The 17,774-nt window shown below is 44.5% G+C and overlaps 1 protein-coding gene and 1 long non-coding RNA gene across 3 annotated transcripts in view; one reads left to right on the plus strand and one right to left on the minus strand.

Annotated features, from left to right (window-relative positions):
* Positions 1-5,559, plus strand: LOC310678912. Its single transcript, XR_014512027.1, has 2 exons — positions 1-1,313; positions 5,164-5,559. It is a non-coding gene; the product is annotated as an uncharacterized lncRNA (long non-coding RNA).
* RAB6B (RAB6B, member RAS oncogene family) overlaps positions 1-17,774 on the minus strand; it is a 56,466-nt gene that overhangs the window by 4,931 nt on the left and 33,761 nt on the right. The window contains exons 1-6 of one of the 2 annotated variants that reach the window (XM_083443407.1): positions 13,039-13,241; positions 12,850-12,903; positions 9,489-9,594; positions 5,927-6,038; positions 5,499-5,592; positions 4,261-4,327 (exon numbers count right to left, since the gene is read on the minus strand). In XM_083443407.1, coding sequence (XP_083299533.1) covers positions 4,261-4,327; positions 5,499-5,592; positions 5,927-6,038; positions 9,489-9,594; positions 12,850-12,903; positions 13,039-13,095 — 490 coding nt within the window. In that variant the 5' untranslated portion in view covers positions 13,096-13,241. Of the gene's footprint in view, positions 1-4,260; positions 4,328-5,498; positions 5,593-5,926; positions 6,039-9,488; positions 9,595-12,849; positions 12,904-13,038; positions 13,242-17,774 lie in introns of those variants that run through there. The other variant, XM_083443408.1, reaches the window with a different exon arrangement.

A 17,774-nucleotide genomic window follows, 5' to 3' on the forward strand; every position in this document is an offset into this window, starting at 1 on the left:
AAAAGGGTTAAGGGAGATAACAGGTTTATGCTATTGAGGGAAGGGCATCACTCCCAGAGTGTCAATAAGGTAATGCAACTTACCAAGGTGTCTTTACCAACAGCAGCAAGCAAGTCAGCTGGCAACATAAATGCCCATCAAAGCTTGTTAAATTCCATATCATAACAAGATCTAAGTGCATGATAGAGGTACACAAATACCTGTAGAGAACCCAAGAGGATGGTACACAAATACCGTTTTCACACGACATGTCCTCCTTGCCACCATCTAACACAGTAATTAAAATGGTCACCTGGAGTCACTTGGTTCCCACTCCAGACCATGAGTCCTGTGACTGGTTTCTGTAGGATGAGATTGGGAATTGACTTTGTAGCCAAGTTTTTCCCCACCTATATCTCCTGCCTCTGCTCCTCTTGCTGTGAATGAGGTATTAGTTAAAAGTCAGTATAAGTGAACAGCCAAAGAACATGGGCTGTTTCCAACACTGCTGGTGCAACAGAGCTTCCTCTTCCTCACCAACATCTCTCCCCCCCATCAATGCCCTCAAAATCAATTTGTATGGGGGGGGCGGAGGTTGTTGGTGGACCATTCAGAGCTGATCTTGAGGGTGCATGGGGAGGAGAGGAAACATAAGCCTGGTTGCTCCAGCAGCAGAACGCCCTCCCAATGGAGTGTGGAATACAACCCCATTATTTTTTCTGACAAAGCTCTCACTTCAGGCAACGTTAAAAAATCACAGTAAGGAGGTGCTCTCGCAAGTGACCAAGTAACTTGGCAAATACCCAAGCCAAAAAATGCACTGCAATGTTTGTATATCTGTGTGTTGTATAAACCTCCGTGCTGTCTTGTCTGTCGCTTGACAAGCAACGTAAAGAATCGGGATGAATTCCTGCCTCTTGGAGCAGAGGCTTTAGTCCTGAGGACTCAGAGAGATGACATCACACCTCTGTCTTCCTTAACCAGCCACAGACTGGTTTCTCCCTCTGCACGCAGCAAGGGCCGAGCCCAGGCTGTGCTCTTTGCATGTGGCGCTGACATATGTAATCTATATCAAACTCGGCGCAGGCCCCCAGGGGAGATGACCTTTCCCAAGCACAAAAGGCAGCAATTAGGGGAGAAGAGCTGCTGTCAGTCACATCCAGACACTCACTCTCTTCCGCCACAGTGGTTCGCAGGCGCCATGTCATTTCCCCTTTCCAGACAGGCACTCGCTGCTACCGCTGCCGCATGTGCCCTCTGGGGCAATCGGGAGAGAAGGAAAAGCAAGTCTCAGCAGTTGGAAGAGGATCGGTTTCTACAACCAGCAAAATAAAGTAGTGCCAGCTTTTTCTTGGCCTAGATACTTCAGGTTGCAGGAGGTTGTATCTTTGAAGTATTTTTAAAATATATATATATTTAAAATATCTCTCTCCTGAATATATGAATGGCATAAAAATATGGATCAGGCCATTGGCCCACCTAGTCCAGCATCCTGTTTTTGCAGTGGCCAACCAGATGTGGAATCTGAGTGCAATAGCCCTCTCCCCTCCTGCAACTGGTATTCAGAGGCATTCCTGTCACTGCCTGTGGAGACACAGCACAACTTACATCATGGCTAGTAGCTTTGGCTATCCTCCTCCTCCATGCTCTAGACAAGGTCTAGGCTGAACTCTTCTCCCTGCTGTGGTTTATGGGAATGGAGGTTTTTTGTTACTTCTGTAAAACAAGAAAATCCTTAATAAATAATAATAATAATAAGTGTTCAGATATGAGTGTTTCTCCATTCCCTCCTCACCAAGAGTGAGATTGTTCGGTCCCTAACTGCAGCTTGTCTAAATTGGCCTGGAGCGAGGGAACGGGCCATAGCTCAGTGGTAAAGCACCTGCCTTGCATGCAGAAGGCCCCAGGTTCAATTCCTGCCATCTCCAGGTAGGAGTCTCTCCTGTTTGAAACCCTGGAAAGACCTTACCAGGAAGCTGGAAAGACCAATGGTCTCAGTATAAGGCAGCTTCCCGTGTTGATAAGAACATGGATATTCTCTAGTCTTTGGCTGCATATATCTTTCTGCTGTGATGTCTTGTGTTCTGCCGCTACCTGAATTTAGGGATACCTAAAGGGGGATGCAGGTGGCGCTGTGGTCTAAACCACTGAGCCCAGGGCTTGCCGATCAGAAGGTCGGCGGTTTGAATCCCTGCGACGGGGTGAGCTCCCGTTGTTTGGTCCCAGCTCCTGCCAACCTAGCAGTTTGAAAGCACGTCAAAGTGCAAGTAGATAAATAAGTACCGCTCTGGTGGGAAAGTAAATGGTGTTTCTGTGCGCTTCTCTAGTTCGCCAGAAGTGGCTTAGTCATGCTGGCCACATGACCCGGAAGCTGTCTGCGGAGAAACACCGGCTCCCTCAGCCTATAGAGCGAGATGAGCGTGCAACCCCAGAGTTTAAAGGGGGTATATAGGCAGTTTTGTGTTTAAATTATCTGTCATGTAAGCTGCCTAGAAAACATTATGTTACATGGGGCATACAAAAGATGTAGATGAATATCCAAGATTGTTGGTCTAGATGGCATGGAGTGAGGAGATGGCAGGGGGGATGCAAGGCACATGAGTTAGCTAAAGGGACAAGGGGGTACAGAAAACTTCCCACTTGTGAAATCTGATTTACACAGGTTGCTCAAAATGTGTGTGTGTGGGAACTCATCATTCCATATCCTGAGGAAAAGAGCCTAGTGCAGAATGTGAAAGAAGCTCCTACATTTTTTTTTAAAAAATCTACTTACCAGGTTTGTGTTATCATTGGAAATAAATAAAAAAATTGTAGAAAATGGTCAAGATGATGAAATTTACAAATTAGCGAGAACAATAAGCACACAAACATTGGTCTTGATTTGGGGCCTTCAAAATGATTAATGGCACTTAACAAGGGGACCAGTGTGAGAACCAAGGAAGCGTAATTCACATCTACCAGCAAATGGCAACAGATTAAATGAGAACCCAGGAGCAAGCACAGAGCAGTCTACTGGATGCAAAATAAGGCACTTTTAAAAGCTCTTTTAGAATGAAGTTGATGTCATCACTCAGCCTCTGTTTCTGGGCCTCATTGGGACTCTCATCAAGATCATTTCTAAATCACACTGTTAGTAGTGAAAAATGGCTATTCAGGGCAGAAGGGATAATTCTGCAGGCCTCCTGCATAACCTATGCAAGGGAACATCTGGGGACATGGCATGAGCTGTCATTGTTTGGCAAACATTCCCTGTGTAACCATTATTCTTTATTTCCTGCCAGCTTCAGAGGCAGAGGAAGCCATTACTGCTGTGTTTAATTTAGAAACCATGAACTTCTCTGTAATAAATAACACTTAATTGGACCATATTCATTAGTACTGCTCTATGCTGATGCTTTCCTTTTGTGTGCTCATTCCATAATTGGAGAATGGGGATTCTGGGTTTAGTTTAACAAGGCCATTTGTGTCTTGAAGAACTATCGCAACAGGAAGGAAATAGCTGGTGGGTTCTTGCATTTGACCTCGGACATTCTTCTAGGGCAAGGCTGAGAAGTCATTTAGACACAATGTGAAGGAGTGATGGGACATGGCTTGCATAATCCCAGCTTTTCCCAATAGGAAAAAAACAAGCAAGGCAATCTGAAGTACCGTATTTTTCTCTCTATAAGATACACCAGACCACAAGACGCACCTAGCTTTTGGAGGAGGAAAACAAGAAAAAAAATATTCTGAATCTCAGAAGCCAGAACAGCAAGAGGGATCGCTGCGCAGTGAAAGCAGCAATCCCTTTTGCTGTTCTGGCTTCTGTGACAGCTGCACAGCCTGCATTCGCTCCATAAGACGCACACACATTTCCCCTTACTTTTTAGGAGGGAAAAAGTGAGTCTTATAGAGCAAAAAATATGGTACTTCCATCACTGATTAAGATTTTCTGAAAACATGCAACTCTCATTAGAGTGGACATTAAAGGGACAAGGAGCTATGCATGCAGTTTTGACTTGTGTACACATTTTTGTAAGTGGCTTCTAATCTAATGCATGTCAGTATGTTATTTTTATTAGTATTTTTTGTAAACATCGGTTGGGGAACTGCATTGGAAAATTCAGATAAGGGCAAAATTTGAAGGATGGCTGTGTTTTCTGGTTCTTACATTGTTTCAAAATTTGACAGATTTGGCTTCAAATGGGAACAGAACCAACCCCTCCCCCCCATCCCCAACTGTAAGATTTCGAATGGGAATGGTTCCTTGAGAAGCAACAATTGTTAATCAAGAAAGGATACTCCCTTCTTTGCTCTTCTCTTGGACACTCTCCATCCCTGGCAGAGCAGAGGCGACGCGTCGGAAGAGCTAAAGCAGCGTGCAGAGTGTACAGGAACAAAGGCAGGCAGAAGGTGGGTCAGGGAGCAAGAGAATAAATCATTAGTACTTTCTAGTTTACATCCAATATGCAACTGAAAACAGGAGCAAAAATAGTTACGGTATGTGTGACATGAGTTAAGTAAGCCCTAAGCTCACATCCATTTATACATCTGCCCAAGAGAACCAGACCTGGAGCTAATCAGACTGGTTACTATCAGTAGAAAGGGGAAGCTGTTCCCTTGTGCTTCTGAAAACAATGGTTGCTGTGATGTATAATTCCAACTTCCAGCCATGTGAAACAGGCTGACTTGAAGACCAATTGCAGTCAAACCTTGGTTGTTGAACCTAATCCGTTCCGGAAGCCCATTCAACTTCTGAAATTTTAGAAAACCGAGGCACGGCTTCCAATTGGTTGCAAGAGCTTCCTGTACTCAAGTGGAACTCGCGTTGGATGTTTGGCCTTCGAAAACCGGACCATACGTCCAGGTTTTGAGCGTTCAGGAGCTGAAACGTTCCAAAACGGAGCTGTTCAAGAACCAAGGTTTAACAGTACCAATATGGGAGAAGGACCAGCCAGATTGGGGCTTGGTGTCAAGGGAGCCTTTTAACCCTTTGCTTCTGCCATGGTCCTGATTGGACTTGCCCCAACACTTGCTAGTCACATTGGGAAGAAAGCTCCTATTGTGCAGGAGACAATTCTGATCATGACCACGGCAGGGGCAATAAGTTAAAGGCCTCCCTCCCCACTACCCATGCCACAGCCCCAGTTGGCCTGTCCCTCTCCCATATTGGTTATTCATTTATTTTTCCAATCTGCTATGCAGGTCACATCTCGTTTGACCTTGAGGTGCAACTGGTTTGCAGCTGAAGTTCCTGGAAACCAAAGGAAAACGAACTCTGCACAGACTAACGGGCTGTAAATGCTCACCACAGTATTGTACAAGTATATCCTGCTGCCACCTAGGCCTTCTTGATACATGACATTTCTCCCTAAATCAGGATAATCTAGCTTGCTAGCAACAATGATAAAACAGACACTTGTACCCCATTTGTGTGTGAAAAATGCATGTTTCATCCAATCTGCATGTGTCATGCAGGAGTCTGTAGCACACAAACTGGATCACGCTCTCCTCCTCACCCAGGAACAAAGGCACCTTACCTGTTTTACATTGTATCCTGTCTTCGCACTTGTCTCAATAAACATGACATTCAGTTCTTTAGCTCTCTGTTCCCCTTCTTCAATTGTTATCTGCCTAGGGTCAGACACACAGAAGAGGGGGAAATGGTAACTGTCTCAATGCAGCTGCAAAAGAGTAGGGAAATGGGTTGTGGCTCGAAAAGTGGAGTTGTAATAATGGCACCAAGCTGTGCCCTCATTCTTAACGATGCACAAGGGATTCAGAAAGGGTCAATAAAACAGGAGTTGTCACTCTAGGAGATCTGTTCCTATGGCAACAGTAGACAATGGAGCATCTCTACAGTATGTGGCTTATTGCCCTTTTGCAGGTTTCTTGTGTGTCTAAGAAGTTTAACCTTCTCTACCGGAAATTAATAATCCTCCCCCTCTTCCTCATTATGTGCATTTACCTCTTATCAGCAAGGTCTGTTTTGTTGCCCACTAACATGATGATGACATCACTTCCTCTTTCTGTTCTGACATCATCAATCCATTTGGATGTCTGCTGGAAGGAGTTGAGATCTACAAGGGAGAACAAAAACAAGGAAGGTGGGTATAAGACAAAGACCAGTCCTTCAATACGGGCGACAGATTCTGATACTTTTAAAAGAAGCAACACTTCTAACAAGAAGGGATGCTGGAGAATTCCAGTGAAAACAGAAAAGGAAGCGGAAATTGTTGCAGCTCACTTTTGTCTGTAGTTAGGAATGGAATCATTCAAGCAAATACAATGACTTTTTTTTTTTCATCATTGGGGATTTTGTGCGTGGAAGTTTGCAAATGATATGTAATTAATTGGAGGTTCTTTTTAATGCTGTTTTGACATTTCCTTTATGTTGAAATGTATGTAATTAACATCATTACACAACTTTTTCTTTTTCTCTTTAGCTTTCTCCTTTCCTTATCTTTCCTTCCTTCTGACTTTGTTCTCTTATAGACTAAATAGCTGTTTTTTCCAGTATATTACTAAAAAAATTAATTTGTAATGGGTATGTATTTTTGTATATCTTTGAATAAGTATGTACAAATAGATAGATAGATAGATATAGATGATAGATAGATAGATAGATAGATAGATAGATAGATAGATACATAACTTATATTACATGTTAAATAGTGGACAGCAAGACAAATAATGTAGTATTTGGCAGAAACCAAAGTGCAGCAGAATGGAACCAGCGCTGGCAGGGCATCCACTGAAGAAAATCCTGCCCAAAGATGTATCTGCATCCAAGCTTTTCCTGCTTGTTAATACCAGCTCCTGGCATCTCTGGTTACTGTAATTGTTAATGAAACTTCACTGTTGTTCTACTGCAGGAGTGGGGAACCTGTGGCCACCCAGATATTGCTGGGATCATCCCTCAAAACTGGCCATGCTGGCTGAGGCCGGCAGGAGGTGAAGTTCAACGGCATCTGCTGAGCCACAGGTTTCCCCATCCCTGTTTTACTGATTGTTCTATTTCGTTTTATGCTGTCGGCAGCTTTATTGTTCTGTAAATTGCTTTGGTGTTTCTGTGAAGTGAAAAGCAGCATACAAATAATAATTTAGATAAATAAAGAAGCCATGCCTCTTATCCACAGATGGCTCTCTGACTGCGCATCTCATTGGCAGCACTTTCAACTGATTCCTGCCCCGCCCCCCCCCGGCTCACAAACTGTGACGGGAGGCATCCACACCCCGCTTTTTCCCTGCCCCTTCCTTGCATTTTGCCAGGAGAATCTGCTGCCAATTAGAGGCAGAGTTTAGTGTAGCTATAGCAACCGGAGCATAGGCAATCCATTAAACAGGAACATTTTAAATGAGCCACTCGGCTCAGACTCAGCCGCCTGCGTAGGTCTGACCCCTCTGCGACGGCTTCGGCTGCCTGAGCCAGCAGGGGCCACCAGAGGGAAGCAGATCCACTTTTCTGTCACTTTTCATTTCCTCTTACATTAATTGCAATAAGGAACATGGTAAGTCACAGCAAACAGCGAGAGGTGGCTGCAGAAAAGGTCAGAGCGTTCTTGTCAGAGTCGGGCTTCAGAAAGTCTTGAAATATTTTGCTCGGTGGCTCCTTTACCGAGGAGGCAATAGATTCCTCAGAAGGGAGGATCTGAGTGCTGCATGAGACCCAATGTGGTCCAAGGGCCGGAGCACCAGCTAATGGCCATGTCTGATGGGAGTTGTATTCCAAAACCTCTGGAGGGCACCTGGTTGGCTAAGGCTGGGTCAGTGTCTGATTACGGCTGCAAAGTCCTAGATTCAAATCCTCAGTCATGTAGTTTCCTGGTTGATCTCAAGACAGTCAATTCCTCCCCATCTTGCTTAGCTTACCCCCCCCCCAGACAGCCCAATGAGGGCCAAGGGTGCGATCCAACCCCCCAATCCACTGTGCTAGGTTTGTGTATGGACACAGCAATGGTAGCCCTCCATTTGGAACAGTCCTGCCAGCACAAAGCTCCCTGTTCCGCCTGCCGAAAAGTGTAGGGAGGTAGATGTGGTGCTGGTGGCCTGTCAGAATCCCATGGGAAGCCCCCAAAGAGGTGCAGGGGAGCTGAGGCAACCCAGGATTGCGTGGGTCCTGAGCCAATCCCACTGCTGTCACTTGACAGCCTCAGGTGTGATCTGGATCTGATTTCCAGGCTAGCTCCAGGCAGCCCCCAGCTTTTGCATGCCCTCCACTTTTTATCCCAGCCAGGTAAGCAACAGGTTTGTGGATGTGGTGTGGTCCCGCCACTCTGCTACACTCCACCCAGGGCTTGGATTGCTCTGCCGACAGGCTGTTGGGAAGGGAAAACAAAAAATCATCAGGGAAGGGGGGAATGGGATGAAGTCCATTTGGCATCCTGAACAATGGGCATACCACACTGCAACACTCTGCCGCGGGTCCCACTCATTTCAGCCTATTCATAAAATAACTGGTTTGGCACTCTTGAGTTATTGTGTACATAATAGGAGGTAGTATCTCCTTAAAAAACAACAACATCCTCCTCATTTATCAGGTAGGAACCAATATATAGAAAGTTAAGGTCTCGTGCTTGGCATGGAAGCTCCCAGAAGCATTAGTCTGGCCACTGTTTGGCACAGTCTGGTGGACTGAATGGTCTTTGTTCAAAACACTCTTTCAAGGATGCTCCTAGAGGTCTTTGGATGGCCTTCAAACAAAGCCTAGCTCTTGCATCCTTCTACAGGTGTATATCTATCTATCTATCTATCTATCTATCTATCTATCTATCTATCTATCATCTATGTAAAAAGGTGAAGGACTCCTGGATAGTTAAGTCCAGTCAAAAGCAACAATGGGGTTGTGGCTGTGGTGCTCATTTTCCTTTCAGGCCGAGGGAGCCGGTGTTTGTCCACAGACAGCTTTCCAGGTCATGTGGCCAGCATGACTAAACTGCTTCTGGTGCAACGGAACACCGTGACAGAAACCAGAGCACATGGAAACACCATTTACCTTCCTGCCACAGCAGTACCTATTTATCTACTTACACGGGCGTGCTTTCAAACTGCTAGGTTGGCAGGAGCTGGGACAGAGCAACGGGAGCTCACCCTGTCACGGGGATTTGAACCGCCAACCTTCCAATTGGCAAGCCCAAAAGGCTCAGTGGTTTAGACCACAGCGCCACCTGTGTCCCTCTATCTATCTATTATCAAATAACTAACATTTAAGCAATCATAAGTTAACTAGGTTGCTTAGTACAACATGTATTTCATTTGGCGATTGTTTACAAGACAGCAGAACAGGTTTCTTCATGTAAACTTCTGCAGGACAGAGGCAACTCCTTCAGAATGGAAGGTTCTACCATGGTGCAGAGAGACTGTGTGTGTGTGTGTGTGTGTGTGTGTGTACAGGTCTATCCGTTTGTTACATCTTACACTGAGCCCATACAACAGATAGTCCTTAGCAGATGATATTGAGCAGCAATGGGCAGATACAAGGTCTTCCCATGCTTGCCCCACAGTCCAGCGCCTCCAAAACTGTAACTCACTTGTGATGTCATAGACCACCACGGCTACTGTTGAGTCTCGAATGTAGCTGGGGATCAAGCTTCGGAATCTCTCCTGGCCGGCTGTGTCCCAGAGCTGCAACCGCACCTGCCGAGAGGGGATCGGGAAGAGCGGCAGAGAGACATACAGTTAGGAGAAGAAACAGCCATTAAACACAGGAAGTCAGAAGACTGAACGATGAACAGAGGGAGCATCCATTATCTGTTATGTCCCCTGAGAGTTGTCATTTTTAATAAACAGCAACAATTGATTGCTCTTCATTCTTTATTCTAGCTTTCTGATTATACGAGGTGTGGAGAAATGACCATGTAATCCAGCATGATGTACAGGCTAGCCCTTCCCAGGTGGGCATAAACCATGGTTGGGGAACTGGATCCAGCTGGTGGGCTGGATCCTGGCTTCCTCTCACTCCCAAACCCATGTCACTATGATATCAGGGGAAGCCTATATACTGGTAGTGGCCTGCAAGCCTACTTAGTCCTGTAAGAGGTCCTAACCTGGCCCACAAGGCTTTTCCAACCCAAGCCACACCTGCCTATCCTCCACCTAGCATAACATATAACAACAGATTTGGGGGCAAGTAAAGGTAATACCTGGAAAAAAACCAAACCTGGCAGGCCCTGCTTCGGACCTCTATCCAGATTTGATGGAATGGGTAGGGACAGTCCCACAGACGGCACAGCTGTATTTGCACTGATATCCCAGTCATGTGCACTCAGTATACCTACGTACTTTGAGCACCTGAAAAAGGCTCTTTTGTAAAACATATCTGGGAGTCTCGTGAACAATAGGAAGAGTGCAGTAAAAGGAGGCAAAAGGCCACTGAGATGTAGATCAAAGGGGAAATGGGAAAGAGTAACAACTATGGAGTGGTTTCATCAAATCTTTGGAGTAGGCCACATTAGTCTTACTCATTAGACACAACCCTGCTTCACTAATAAGGAAAAAATGACCAATGACAGGTTGCATCCACTGCAAAAAGACAGATCTACTGTCCATGAGATCACAGTCTAACAAGGGTTGCTGACTCCCAACTGTTTAAGAACGGCAATAACAAAAAAGATTTCTTCTGCTTTCAAAATTAAGCTGTTAGAATTCCTGATCTGAAGCCACTCAGCTGTAGACCCCCATCATGTATACACGGGTCGTTCTAGTGTATGGCTCCTGGTGGGACACAGTGTGTGATTGGCTGCACCCCTTTGACCATTTTGCACTAGGCTCCAGTTGGCGGACCTCGAAAGTGGGTCCTGCCTACACTGCACGATTCCAGCCCATGGGCTACTCTGGAGTTTTGAAAAGTGTAGACTAAATTTCCTTCTACAATCCCAGGTCTAAGGCTCAGCCACATGGGACACAGCTGAGTCCTATGCTTTCACCCTTCGTGGCCTTTCTGTTGAGGCTGCCAGCAAAGGATATCAAGCTTGTGCTTCCATGATATCATGGAAGGCTTCTGGAAGCTGGAATGCTTTTGGAACCTTTCCGATGTGTAAAGGCCTTCAGTCACACGGGCTGGATTTTTGTGGGGCATCTGAGGCCACAAAATTTGCATTAACACCCATCAAATTCTCATTGACCTGAGAGGCTTTTGCAATGTTGTCTATGCTCCCATGCATTGAGAGTAAGACTGGATGGCCGATACTCAGGGAGCAAGCATACCATGTGACTAAAGCATCCTCGACTAAGAAAAAGAGGTGTGCAAAAGACTAAGGTGCCTTCTTGGACAAAGTTGGTTTGGTTGCTTGTAATCTACTCCGCAGTTCATTTGGCTTCAGTATTTTGCCTCGGTTCCAAATCACCACACAACTGATTTGGGATATCTTTTGGGGAAGAGATGATGTAAATGAAGAGATCCATTTCTATTTCTGCTGCTGGGTCAGAAACAAACCCATGGAAGGCCTAGGGAAATCTACCAGTGTGGCTTCATCTCCCCACCCCCCACGTCCCTAAATCACTCAGCCTGTGGCTTTCATTAGAGCAATTGGAAAGGCTTGGAAACAACCCATTAGGCCTGAGATGGATGTTGGAGAGTACATTAACACTGCAAGAGATAGTTAGCTGCTACTTATTAATGCAGCAGCTGCCGCTTCCCCCTCTCATTAGAGCCAACTCCCATCTGCACTGACATTGGGTTATCCTTGCACAAAGTCCCCCCAAAATCTATAAATCAAGACCTTTTTTGTTTTACAGTGGGCTCCCCCCCTTCCAATGCCATTTCCGAGAAAATAAGAGAAATGGCAAAATGCAGGCACTTAGGAAGGTCTTCCTAGCAGAGAGGATGATTGCCTGTCCTTGAAGAGGCTGCTAGTCACAAGCTTCCTGGCTCAAAGGAGAGAAAGCAGGCCCACTGTGGCTGCACGTTCCTGGCTTATAAGGAAAACAGCACAAAATCACACCCTCTCTGCCTGGTGAGCTATGGCGGTCAGAGTAGACAATACAGGGATAGCTGGATAAATGCAGAAACCCCTGGTAAGTGGTGCAACCCCTTTCCTGTCTGGCCCGTCTGAGGCAATAAAGAGTGCGCCTGAAATTAGATCACCAGGCTCTGCCAAAGTGATGGAAGAAAACAAGAAGTGCTTCAGTATGAAAAAGTGTTCTCTGGAAATAGTAAGGTTGAAAACCTCCAGGACAGAGGCATGAGTGCAAATGAGGAGTGGGGCATCTTAGTCTTGCTGCTCAGAACTAGGATGGAGCTAATGTGCAGGAACTCTTGCCTGCATGCTACTCTATGTCCCAGTGTGCTCAGTGCACACAATGTTAGCTACAATCCTGCATGTATGGTGCAATATCCTATATGTATGCTGTCATTTCTCTGAAAATACTGCATTTCGATTCATTTCCCCATTCCAAATTGAGAAAAAGCTGCATTTGAAGCTGGCAACATGTACAAAGCCTCAGTCATCAGTATGACAGTTTATCAGTGTAGCTTCAAGCCTCTGATTTAGCTGGGCTGGTGGCAGGGAATAAATTAAGGTATCGTGGGCAAAAATCCACAAGTCTTGTGGCCAGCTAATATATAGAATATAAAACTGTTTTATATTAGTTCCAGCTCCTCTTCACACAACTGAGAACATGTTATCTATAGAATATTATGATGGACAAGGACAAGCCCATGCAGAAATGTCTGATTGAAACCCTCCTTAAAACACCCATTTTTGACATGATGCTCTGGGAAAGGTAAGCCAGCATGCAGATATGAAAGAGCAGAGGCAGATTACTCCCTTATCAGTTTGGGCAAATCAGAACATGGGTTTGGTTCAAAAAGTCCCCTCTGCGTTCGCCCATTACTTCTGTCTGAATACGTAGCTTGGGAATGTCAGGTCCTCAGCAACTCCTGGCACTTACTGTCCGGTCTTCCAAGTACATGGTTTTAGATAAGAAGTCAATTCCAATTGTAGCCTATATAAAAAAAGAGGAACGGCATAAGAATTAGTAGATCGTCTGGAAGAAAATAATTTTTAAAATTACACACAGTGACTGGGATCCACAGAACCACTTCAAGAGATCTCAATGACTTGAGAGGGATTTGTCTACCTTTAAATGGTAGACCCCGTCTTCATGCCATGGAACAGACTGCTTCAGAATGTCCATTCAGTTTCAAATTGCATTGCTGTCTTGCATGGGAAGTTGCCATTCCAAGAAATATGGGCCCAAAGCTTGCATGGGGTTGGTAGTGCTAGTTGCACCATCTTTCAGATCCCATCTCACATGTGCTCAGTGATGTTCCCTTTGAAGTTGTTCTAGTGGACTGAGGGCTTATCCATGCTTCCTCTTCTCCTTCTGCTTTCCCCCAAGTGCTTTCCACTTTTTTAGCACTCAATTGGAGCAAACAGCAATTCAGGTTTTCCTCCAGATTGCCATTTCTTCTGATCTTTTGCTAGAGAGCGGGTTTTTCCTTTGGGAAGGAGTGGAGCAAGGGGGAAACTGTTCTGAACCATGCTTTCTAGAGGCACTGCATGAGGAAAATGTGGGTGAGCCCTGATGGTGGCCCTCTCAGCTCCGTTGCACTAATCTTAAATACCACAACAGTCATAGTGCACAACGTGTTTCTGTACAGCCTTACCACCATTTCTCTGCCATACAGAGTGCCATTCACAAGCTTCCCCGTTTCCTAGGCTTCTGTCTTACTCAAATGTAATAAGCAATGGCACCAATATTTGAACATCCTTTTAAAAATTTTATTTTGTCACACTGACTATTCACAGTTCTCCAATAGTTGACAGAGAGCCAAATAGGCTTTCCCACCATAGATGTTTTGGGTATTTTCTCTGTGTTTCCATAGAACTGGAACTCTAGAACACTGGGATGTCATCCAGGAATGAATGCATGGGCTGAAACAGTGGTGGGGAAATCTGAGACCATCTGGATGTTCTTAGACACCAATTCTCATCAGCTCCAGCTAGGTCAGGGACTATGCCAGCTTGGAACCAGTTTACTTGAAGAATTGTCTTCCTCTAGATATACTCCCACTCAACCACTCCAGTGTACGGAACTGGTGCTTTTACAAATGTCACATAATATTGGTTCTGCCCTTGTAAGGAATCAATCTTTTAGCACAGCAGCACTTACAGTCTGGAATTCCTTGCCTGTTGGCATTAGTCAGACACCCTCAATGTCCTGTTTGTGGCACAGGCTCAAAACTTTTTTGGTTTTGTTTAGGCAAGTCTTTCTAGATTAAGTTGGCATGTATTTTAATGTGCAAATTAATTTCACAGCATATATTTTCAGTGTATATAATTTTTATTAAATTTTCTGTTTTACAATTTAAAGTATTTTTTTTGTAAAATATGCAGGGATTTGTTATATGTAAAATGAACCATGGAAAGAGAAGAATGGAAGTCACTGATATCTTAAGGATGTAAAAATGAGTATTTTAAATCAGTGTATATTTTCAAACTACTGGTATTATTTATATTTTGACTTTTTAAGCTAACTTTTTTTAAACCCTGACTTTAATAATTCTAATGAATAATTCTAATTCTAACAAATAAATAAAATAAAAATAACTCCCCTTACCTCTGAACTACAATATCATAAGTGGTGAAAGCAATGTTGTTTTATTGAGAGATATGAGGGACTTCTGAACACCTATGGCGATTAATGAATAGTGTTACTGACACACTAAGGGATACTTTGCTCTAAAATGTACCCAGCATGGCAAATTGGGTGAAAAATCTCATTGTAGATTTGCATGGTATATAAATGCTAGCCCATTTTTACTACCCAGGTTTACATTGGTTTCCAACCAAGGACGGAAATTCCAGCAGGGCATATTACAGATGAGCTCTTGTGCCCCATGGCTGCAGAGCTGACCATTGTAATTAAAAGGAGCTGTCTCCAGAGCTCAGCCATTGAAACACTCACAGCTCTGGGAGTTTGGATTTCAAGTCACATCTGCGGCTGGCTTTAGTTGATTAATCAAACAGTATGTGCTGCAGTCTGCTAGGGGGCATCCTCTCCGGAGGGAACTGGCCAATATTTAAAAAGCAATGCAGCACTGGCTCTATAGAGTCTATATAGTTAGCCCTGCGCACTGAGCTGAGCTCGGCTAAGTGCTTGGGAATGCGAAAATAAGAGAATCTATCCATCTTCTACTGTCAAAACCACACTCGGTTATGTGCTGCTGAGCGGTCCAATTCAGACATCTGGGAGCGCCTTCTCAATTACAAGTGTCACAGCAGAAAAAGCAAACAGATGGAATCCAAATTTCTGCACATCTACATATGTACAGCAGCCACAGCATCCCACCTCGTTCCATCCCTGTCCTTTGTTGCTGTTGAAAAGCTACATTTGGGCACAGCAAATTAGAGAGGGAAAACAAAGGTGAAACCGCCAATTTCTACACAACTGAGTGTGGGGTGAGGGGAACAGCGTAAGAAGTCGAGGCCAAAATGGTTACATTCCTGCTTCTTAGACCTTCTGCCCACTGCTGCAAATCTATCCCGGGCAAATGGAGTTGCATTTCAAGGTGCTTAGTGCTTGCCTAGCTCGACTTCGACAAGCTTCCATGGCAACAGTGAGGCTGGTCAGCATGAATACTGGGTAGCTGCACATTCTCCCACCTAAATATTAATGCTTGTCTTATTTACATTCTAATAGAGGACAAAAACTTGACTTTGGTGCCTGATAATACGAGCGATGTGCAGTGTGGCAGTTAGACCTTGATATATAAGAGGAGGGTCTAGATCGGTGTCTAGAACGTCCATATTATCAGGGCTTGATAATATGGGCGCATTAGACACCAATCTAGATCTTCCCCTTATATAAAAGATCTAACTGCCATGCTGTTCACCCTGCTGCCCATTGAAAGACTGCCTTCTCAAGGGACTATCTCTGACAAGATGGCAACAGAAGGTTTGAGATATGGCTCTTTCTGAGCATCTACAACACAGAAGGCCAAGCAAAAAACCCAATCATTTTGAGAAAGTACGGTCCCCATATATCAGCCATGTAAACAGAAGTGATGTGAATGTAAGTCTCTGGGCTTATTCACAAGAGGCTGTCATGGATAGCTGAAGCCTTGGCGATGTAGTCACTGATTCAGCTATTCCACCCTGTCCTCACTCAATTTGTTTTCTTATATGTGGCTGGTATAAGCATATTAAGTCTTTACAGGGTTTTGCTGGAATTGATCAATGCTATTATACTATAAAATCAATAAAATATATCTCAAACCTTTAGTGAAAACCAAACAGAAAGAAGAGAGAAGGACAATGTGACAAGTGTATAAACAGCAGAAGGAAGATACCCTCTTTGAAACTTAAGGAAGTCCCTAACGCAGCCTTCCTCAGGCTGATGCTTTACAAATATTTTACACTATAGTCCCCATCACCCAACTATTGCCCAGGCTGGCTAGGGCTGAAAGGAGTTGTGATCCAAAACATCTGGGGAGGCTGCCCTAATCCCCCATTCTGAAGCCAGATCCGAACAGAGCCTTGGGAGATACAGGAGAGCTGGAATCTAAAAATCTGTGGGTGGATTGTACTGAATTTGGATTCTTGGGGATCCCAGCTTTACTTTTAATCAAGCCATTTTCCCTGGGAATGCTCTGAGAGTGTTCAGATAATGGAGAAAATGCTCTCCGGTAGGAGCACTAAGGGCCTGCGATTCCAGAGAGCAAGGAAAGGGCTTCAGGGGTCCTTGTATTGATTTGTTTCACCGCTGTCTGAAGGGGGATTGAGTGGGATTTAAGAAAGAAAGATGTGTGGAAGCCAGGAAGCCAATTAAGCCCAGTATCCTGCACCACGCAACTCCCATCAGAAAAGCAAATAACCTTTTGAATTTCAAGACCCCTGAAGCTCAGTGGTAGCAGACACTTGAAAAGAGGGGAAGAGAAACACAACAACAAAAGAACTGTGGAAGGCCAATGGGAGATGGATAAGAATGAAACTAAATCATTCGTCTGCACTGCTGAAGTGGAAAGAGGATGGGAGGAAGAGAGGCTAGACAACGTTTGCTTGCCATCACTTCAGTACAGCAGGTTAAAGGCACCTGTGGGGAACAGGATTTGACTAGCAAATCATAACCTTCTCTACCACTTTAGGCCACTTTGACAGGTGGGCAGGGCTGCCTACTTGCCTGACGTCGTTTTGACACCTGGTGATAATTTTGAAGGGGCTTGCTATCAGTGCCAATCAGCTGATTGGTGCTGACAGAAAGCCCGGCTTTGTCTCTTTTCCTCTCTGCACACTGGTCTGCAGAGGAAAAGTGTCAGCTTGAAGGTGTATTTTAAATCCAAAACCATGCCTGCAAATGGATGACTTAAAAGTGGTGAGCTATCAGTGCCAATCAGCTGACTGGCACTGACAACGAGTCCTGCTTGCCAAGGCACAATTGAGAGTGTATGTTAAACTCCTGATTGTTCCTCTGAAATAGCGTCTTACCTGCCCCACACCTGACGTCACATATGTCATCAGATGTGGGGCAGATGGGTGTAGGCCATAGGAGGTGTGTTCACAGCTACCCCAACCTTTGCCCTTGGAAACCTTATAAGGGAGAGGGATTGGGAGGGGTGTTTCTAGGACTAAGATGAAACTGTAAAGCTTCCTTATTATTTTTGTTATTGGATGCTGCATGTTGTTTAAGTAATCTTACTATATTTATAGTATTGAAATGTGGGTTTTTAATACGTTATATTTTTGTTTTGCTGTGTTATTATGAAATTGTTTTTGTAGTGTTTGTTTGAAATGTATACCTATTCCTTTGTTGTAAGCTGCTTTGAGCATTTTGTGGGTGGGGGGAGGAGAATGGCAGACAAATAAAGTGAATGA

Source organism: Podarcis tiliguerta (genome assembly GCF_965153285.1).
Source record: "Podarcis tiliguerta genome assembly, chromosome: 5".
Taxonomy (NCBI): domain Eukaryota; kingdom Metazoa; phylum Chordata; class Lepidosauria; order Squamata; family Lacertidae; genus Podarcis; species Podarcis tiliguerta.